The 8,504-nt window shown below is 39.9% G+C and overlaps 1 protein-coding gene across 4 annotated transcripts in view; it reads right to left on the bottom strand.

Annotated features, from left to right (window-relative positions):
• Positions 1-8,504, bottom strand: part of CRACR2A (calcium release activated channel regulator 2A) — a 70,448-nt gene that overhangs the window by 18,522 nt on the left and 43,422 nt on the right. For all 4 annotated transcript variants that reach the window (XR_011741439.1, XM_071815087.1, XM_071815083.1 and 1 more), the window contains 3 exons: positions 6,463-6,508; positions 5,561-5,652; positions 3,086-3,410 (listed from right to left, as the gene is read on the bottom strand). Coding sequence is in view for 3 of the 4 variants with exons in the window: in XM_071815087.1 (XP_071671188.1) it covers positions 3,086-3,410; positions 5,561-5,652; positions 6,463-6,508 (463 nt within the window). In the remaining variant the exon portion in view is untranslated. The remainder of the gene's footprint in view (positions 1-3,085; positions 3,411-5,560; positions 5,653-6,462; positions 6,509-8,504) is intronic.

The following is an 8,504-nucleotide window of genomic DNA, read 5'->3' as shown; positions in this document are numbered from 1 at the left end:
AAGGGAAGGGAAGGGAAGGGAAGGGAAGGGAAGGGAAGGGAAGGGAAGGGAAGGGAAGGGAAGGGAAGGGAAGGGAAGGGAAGGGAAGGGAAGGGAAGGGAAGGGAAGGGAAGGGAAGGGGAGACCTTCTGTCAGGTATTTGAGGTACAGAATCCCTGAGACTCTTGACTTCAAGAAGACATCAGAACTGGACTCACTGTCTGACAAGTCCTTTGAATGTGACATCGAAGTCTGGCTTTGCAAATTTTTTCTACAAATATACTGAAGCCTTACAGAAAGAAGCAGAAACAATACAGAGCTGCACTTGACGGGGAAAAAATAAATAAAAACTCAAGCTGCTGTCTTCCTTAGTAGGAAAAAAAATAATTCACTGTTATATATTTTGGGGACAAAAATACATGTCTCTTTAATAAGCTGGGATAATCGCCCATTACAACTATACAGAGATTTCTTATTGTTCATGTCTCCTTTCCTATTAAAACCTCAAACTCCACTGCAACTGTAGGCTGCTAGTAATACACTCATCTACATAAAGCACATTTTCAGTTCTGTTGAAAAACATTCCCAGCTTATTAGACTCCTTTACACTGCAGATTCTTTGAGCAGCATGACATGAGGGGAGAGAAGGACTGGCTGCAGAAGACAGTTCAGTTGATATATGGCCCTGAGACTCACACCTCATAACTCGTGATGCAGCAAGCAGCTGGTTAGCGTTTTTCTCAGGTCCATCTGAGGATTATGTGCAGAGAGCTGCCCTGAAAACACTTACTAATTGATTACCACTCCTCCTAGCCTAGGCATGCTGTCAGGAGTGGGAATCAATGTGCAAGCATGTTATGAAACAAGGTCACTTCTGATATCTACATTTCATGGTCAAGAAGTGGTAATCTCAAGAGCCATCATTTAGGAATTGCAAAGTTGTATGAGAAATTCATCAGACTACAGCTGGTGTATGGAAGGAGATGAAGCACTACTCATACAAAGTAGCAGTGGTCAAACACACAGCCTAGAGACTGCCATAAGCAATGGAATGCCATCAATTGAATAGTCCTTGGCAGGCTGAGTCAGCACACCAAGAGAACCATGCAGGACCATGCTCATATTTCAGTGCCACATTGACAGAGAGTTTATCAGAAATGAGTACTCTGCTGTGTTTTTTTAAACTAAATTTTAAAAAACAAGCAAAAACCAACCAAAACTAAGGCCTGGGCTAAGAAACTGACATTTATAGGAAAAAAAAATAAATAATTGAATTCCCAGTTCTAAGTGACCTTTGAAAATGCACTTCTTGTATTACCCTCATGATGTTTCTTTAGAAACTGAAACAAAATGTTTTCAACACCTAGGCAGAAGACATTTTATGATTTCTTCTCTCCCCTTCATGCTTGCTCCCAATTGTCTTTGAGGAAAAAAAAATTGTAAGAAAAAAGATCTGAGGGATTGCCCAGTTCCTACCCAGCTGAGAGGATGTAGTTTCAAGGGACATGACTGCTGAAACAGAGCAGGTAGGATAGGTTTATTCTAGCTGGACCTGATGATCTACTTCGCTTTTGCTGTTCAAAAATCCAATTATGCCATACTTCAAAAATATGATACAAAATAAGTCATACAGGAAGTAAAAAAAAAAGCATTGTATTAATTTGTTTCAAAGGATGAAGCTCTGTTCTGTGCTCTAGATTTCTATTAAAATGTGATACAGAAGTTATTATGTAACCGTGGTATAATTCTATCATAATTTTTAAGATCAGCTTGCTTCTTCTAAAAGAACTCTATAATTATGACCAAGCATACCTATTTTTCCTATACTGTAATATTCTTAATATACACTTGAAGAATCTAAAAATGAGTAATGCTTAACAGTGATACTAAAATTAGAAAACACATGGAGTTATCTCTAAAGCAACAGCAGTGCAAGAAGGACTTTAAACTCCAAAGAAATGTATCTTCCAGCATATTGTTTTAAGAATTATTACTGCATGGTAAATTCATTGTTAACACGCACATAAAAACTAGAGCTAAAAACAAACAAACAAACAAAGCAGAACAACAACAATAAAACCCCTGAGTTTCAATTTGCTAATTAAAACTCATCTCAAAAAAATAATTTAAAAGATATTTGTTCTTGTCATTCCTCAGATAGCGTAACAGCTACCAAAGCTGACTCAAAAGTATCAGCATATGAGAAATATGATTCTTTTGAAAAAACAAACAAAACCCCTCACTTTTCAACAATAGTTGCTTCCATTTTTTTAGACAGTTGCTATATTTCAGTGGATCTTATTGTGTCATCTATTACAAGGTTTAACTTCACTTTTCCTAAACAGTCCTTCAGACATAAGTCTATGCACACATTGTCTGCAATTATTAATGCCATTCCTTTACCTTGAGTTTCCCTTCTTTGCACCTTCAACATTTATCTGCAATATATTTCCATCTCCCTCTTCATGCAATGGTTTAATTTGTCATGCTTTAACTTAAAACCAGAAAACTAAATAATTCTAGATTCTAATAACAATGTATTAGCCTTCAACACCATTTAATGGTTTCCAAGGTCTTTAAAATAGAATAGAACAGCTCCAGTTGGAAGAGACCTACAACAATCATCTAGTCCAACTCCCTGACCACTTCAGAGCTCACCAAAAGTTAAAACATATTATTAAGAGCATTGTCCAAATGCCCTTTAAACACTGACAGGCTTGGGGCATCAGCCACCTCTCCAGGAAGCGCGGTCCAATGTCTGACCACCCTCTCAGCAAATATATGTTTCCTAATGTCAAGTCTGAACCTCCCCTGATGCAGCTTTAAACAATTTCAATGAGTCCTGTCGCTGGATCCCAGGGAGAAGAGATCAGCACCTCCTTCTCCACGTCTCCTCCTCAGGAAGCTGAAGAAGGCAGTGAGGTTGCCACTCAGCCTCCTCTTCTCCAAACTAAACAAATCCAGAGTCCTTAGGCACACCTCACAGCACATGCCTTCTAACCCTTCCAGCCACTTTGTTGCCCTTCCCTGGACACATTCACTTCTGAAAATGCAGGGCTCAGAACTGCACATATTATTCAAAGTGAGGTCGCCTTTGCACCCTTACATTTGACAGTGTTTCCTTCCCTATAGGCTGTTCTCTAGAAGATGATGGTGAGTATTCCATTGATTGTTCTGTGTTTTTCTTATCCATTTCCATCTCAGAAGCATTCTCATCTTCTCCAGTCCATCTGTTCAGCTGCTTATCAACCAGCCTGTCAAGAAGCTGGGGTAAGTGATCTTCCTCAACTGATATTATTCTTTGGAGATGCAATGCTTTAGACATTCCTTCAGTGGCTCTAGCATCAGGCTCTACCAAGAGAATTTCATTTGGTCCAGCAGAATTCCTTCTCTTTGAGTTATTGAACACATCATCTTCTTCAAATGAATGGCTAGACAGAGAAAAAAGTAAGTACATCACAGAAACATATTGGACCTGAATTCCTATTGTTTTCTTCTAGTGCAACTCAATTGTCTTTTACTACTAACAGCAGGCACAGTAGATTCAGTCCAATGTCTACTGAAAAGTCATCTCATCATACAATGTGTGTATATATACAGCATGCTTGATAGTTGTAAGTATAACTTACAGCAAAAACCTGAACCAGAATACATGCCCTGGTTTTGTTAAAAAACAAGTTTCTCTTTTAGTGAATTTGCCTGTCAGCTAAAGCCTTCCTATTAGCTGCATTTTCCTGGAGAACCAGATACATGTTTTGGTAAACCTAGCAATGGAATGCAAACTTATTGATAAGCACGGATGGACATCTCGCAAGAGGGGCAATGAGAAACTGGTGACCGAGAGACTGACCAACTGTGTATAACATTCCATTCACGTGAATACTTCATATAAAGGTGGGAGATCACGAGGATCTCGTCCCTTTTTTCCTTCCCTTCTGCTTATGGCCGACATTAGGAGAGGACCTTGCTAGTCTTCCCTGCAAACTGAGGTCTAGTGAGAGACTGAATCCAGCTCCGGTTGGCTACAGAGCCTAATCCAGGACTTTGGGTGCTGGCTCTGCAGTTGCTGAGACTTTCAAGATTGGTTTTGTATATTTTGTATTATTTTCTCTATTCTTGTTAGTAGCATTAGTAAAACATCTTTAATTTTTCCAACTCTCTTCTCTCTGTCCTTCTTTCCCTCACGATCACCTGTCCTGAGTGGGAAGGGGGGAGAGGGAGGGGCAAGAGGGGGAAGTGGGCAGGAGAGGAGGCTAACAATACATCTGCCAGGGTTTGATTGTCGCCTCACAATCTTAACCCTCGACAATATGAAACATAAGATTAGCTTAATTTCTAACCTCATATAATAGCTAAAGTAAATTTCTCTACTGTGATTTCCTATTCTCCTCCCTGATCTATTCTGGAAGAAAAAAACAACCTCCCAAAACAGACTCTTTCTATGTGTCATGTAATTCTCTCTTTAGCAGGTAGGAAGGAGATGGGTTTGTCTAATATGCATGAATAGAAGACTAAGTGGGGATTCAACAGGAGGGGAAGTGTAGATAATATAAATCCAGAATCTTCTCAGGTGCATGTAATGACCACAGACGCAAGCTGCAATATGAGAAATGCTGACTTGTTACAGGGAACAAAACTTCTTCATGAGACTGGTGCAGTAACGGAACAGGTGTCCAAAGAGGACAAAAACTCAAGGCCCTGAGCAACCTTACCTAGTTTTGGAGTTATTCCTGTTTGAACAGGAGATTGGCCTAGAGATAGTAGAAGTCGTTCCCACTTATTTTTTTCTGTGATTTTTGTACCATAATTGCTTTTGCCAATTGTTCTCCACTTCTCAGTACTGAACTTACCAAACTGTACCTCTGAAAGCTTTCCGTCTTTACACTTCATGACCCTGTTCCTGCTGTGACATTGTCTTAACTGCTATTTAAAGCGTCTCAAAAGAAACACGCTAGCATTTCACTGAGATCACCATCTTGTTCCTGTCGATTTCAAGTTTACAGCCACACAGCTAAGAATTAAATTCTCCATGTTTTACTAGTTCAAATTCTCATACTTTACAACAGGACTGCTGTCCTCTAACAGGATTGTCAAACTCAATTTCACTGGGGGCCATATCAGCCTCACGGTTGCATTCAAAGGGCCAAATGTAATTTTATTACTGTATAAATGTAACATTCTGCTCTTTGATGGCAACCGTGAGGCTGATGTGGCCCCCAGTGAAAGCAAGTTTGACACCCCTGCTCTAGAATGAGAGGGAAAGAGGTATAGTTTTGCAGGGGCTTACCAAGAACATTGTACCACATCAATATAGGGTAATAGGCAAGCTTTTGTGCCTCCTAGTGTATACTCATCCACAATGGGGAAGCCTCTTGCCTTCGCAGACAGTACACTTGTTTTATGTGAAAATTTGCCTCTTTATTTCCAAATTTCTCGAGGAACACACTAATCTTATAGTGAGAGACACTTTAGAAATACATGCTTTGTAAAGTCCAAAGGAATCACAAAGAAAACATTCCACGTCATCTTTCTAAAAGCCCCATCATACTCAAACAGAGAACACATGAAAAAAAGTTCTTACCTGTTAGGCAGCATCTTGTCCTCTATGTATTTCCCAATGACAGACCCTGATCTTTGCTTCCAGATGGCTTTTGTAACACTTGTTTTGCATTTCTGCAGAAATACAGAGTAGTTCTTACTAATTTACTTCTGTTGTTCATTATGGTTAACTGGCTTCATTCCTAATGCTTAAATAATACAATGAATATGAAAAAAAAATGTAGAAAAAATCCTAGAGTATAAATGCTTCAAAATCCTGACTGATAAAAAATGAGACCATGGAAACTCCAGATCCTGACAGAATTAATTTTCTTTGTAAACTAAGTGGACCACAATAAAACAGCATAATGTCATGAAAAGATGTCGATAGACAGATGGTGATTTACACTAGTAGCTTCTTGTAGGAATAAGAATACACAGGTAAACTAAGTGGTCTTAGTCTCCTTAAGCCAGGGTACTTTTGGAACTTCTTATACGCCCATTCTCTGCTGCTGGATAAAAAGTCAATGTGATCTGTTCTTACCTAGTTCTGATAGGTATTCAGGTACTCATTCAGATACACAGATATTGTACTGTTGTGTAAACATTTCAGAATATTAGCTATTCTTGACTGGATTGATTAACACAATTCAATTGTTCTATTTTCAGTTTATTTCATCATGTCATAATTGCATCCTTAGCTTACAAAATACATTCATCTCCCTCAAGATAGTTCCAGTTTTACAATTCTAAAAATGTAGCTCTTAAAATTGTTCATCAAATTTAAAAATCTTCTTCACAAGTGAGAAAAAAGACAATATAAATTAAGAATGGGCAAGATTTAAGTAGTACAAGAGCTTATTTCCTGTACAACCTTCTGAATCCTTTCTCTTGAGGCTGTTCTGTGTTTGCTCAACACTGAGTTTGAAAATAATACTTGTTTACCTGTAAAAATATGTCACGTTCATCTTTGAGATGTTTGTTCCTCTCCCTGCAAATAGAGAAATACCGAGGCCAAGTATTTAGAACTGCTGACTTTTCTGCTCAACACTAATAGACAGACTAGACAGCTGGCAGTGTAAAAGGCAAGTCAAATGCACTTTAATTTGGCATATCTCCACCCTTGATCAAGCTTTATTTATATTCTCACCACAGCCAGTTCCCTCTCTGGGCTATTGAATCTCTACTAGGGCTGTGCTCATTAAAGCCAGCTGGTATCTGGCCATCATTCTGTAGTTTATGAAAACAAATGCCTTAACACATAGAAATCAGTTCTGGTCAATATGCATTCACTTACTCTAAATTAGAATGTTTAAAGCTTATCATGGTAAAGATGACTTATTAATGTGGAGAGGGTGTAATGAATTCTCTGTTCATCTAGTGACAGTTATGAAGGCCAGTTGTGTCCCTCTGAGGGCTACAGGTGTGGGTCTGACAGAGAAGTCTCCCTAGAAAAACATCCATCTTCCATTCATTATACAGAAGAGATGAAAATGTCAAGAAATGGAGACTCCAGGCAATCAGCCAGCTCTGATCAGATCTGACAACACACCTCGTTGGTACATCATTCATTGTCTCCATGTACTGCTGGCCTGACCACAAAAGAGACTGAGCAGCCATTACAGTTCTGCTGTCAGATGTTTCTATCTATGGCTCCATTCCCAAAAGCAGACAAGATCACAGCACGTGGAATGGCCTATGAGAAACACACTTCAAAACAGAAGACTCTACTCAAGCATGGAAGCTTTCTAGGTAACTTTAAAATGAGGCATCCTGAAGGAAATGCAGTGAATGAAGGCAAGAAAAGGCAAGTACAATCTATAGCCCATGCAAACTTACCACTGAGCTAACAAAAACTAACATTGCTGCACATTAAGAGTGCTAAAATTGCCTGAACACAAGTCCAAACTTTAAAGTCTATGAATACAGAAGTGTCACAGGGAAAATTAGCTAACTATATTTTGATACAATTATAAATAAACAAACATTTTGGCAAAAGAATCTTTGTTTTGGCTTTTAGAAACTTTAAAAACAACAGAACCTTTTTCCAAGCTCCAAGTCTCCTGTGGCCAGGCTTCTACCACAGAACAAGCTTAGAACAGTTCACCATTGTTTTGTTTAACTTTTGGAATGGAGATTGTTTTGCAATACCAAATTGTCAAAACAAAGTGAATCTTTCACATTACTACCATCTACTGTGTGCAAGAATGGGACCATTTTTGTTGTGTGTTGTGTCATTATCCTGTGGCAGGTTGACTTTGGCTGGCTGTCAGATGCACACCCAGCTGCTCTCTCACTATACCTCCTCAACAGGACAAGGGAAGAAATAAGTTGGAAAAGCTTGTGAGTCAAGATAAAGACAGAAAGATTGCTTACCAACTACCATCACAGACAAACCAGGACGATGAGAAACAAAGACAAAACTAAAGTCAACTTCTCCCCACCTTCCCTTCTTCCCAGACTCCACTCCTGCACTCTCGACCCTTTTACCTCCTTTCCACCCCGAGTGCCACATGGGGATGGGGAGCAAGGGGGCTGTGGTCAGTCCATTACAGCTCCTTTCTGCTGCTCCTTCCTCCTCACACTTTTACCTTGCTCCAGTGTGGGTTGTCTCCCACAGGTTATAGCCCTTCACAAACTGCTTCAGTGTGGATCCTTTCCATGGAGCACAGTCCTTCAGGAACAGATTACTCCAGTGTGGGTCCATCATGGGTCACAGTTCCTGCCAGTAAACTTGCTCCTGTATGGGCTCCTCTCCATGACCCGTAGGTCCTGCCAGGAGCCTGCTCCTGCATGAGCTCTGCTGCAGTGCCTGGAGCACGTCCTCTCCCTCCTCCTTCACAGACCTCGGTGTCTGCAGGGCTGTTTCTCACACATTTTTATTCTTACTCCTCTCTCTCAACTGCTGTGCACTATTTTCTACCCTTTCTTACAAAGGCTTTCCTTGAGGCACCACCACCTTGGCTGAGGGGCTCAGCTGTGTTGGC

Source organism: Patagioenas fasciata, chromosome 1 (assembly GCF_037038585.1).
Source record: "Patagioenas fasciata isolate bPatFas1 chromosome 1, bPatFas1.hap1, whole genome shotgun sequence".
NCBI lineage: Eukaryota > Metazoa > Chordata > Aves > Columbiformes > Columbidae > Patagioenas > Patagioenas fasciata.
This window is presented reverse-complemented; position numbering and strand designations above follow the sequence as displayed.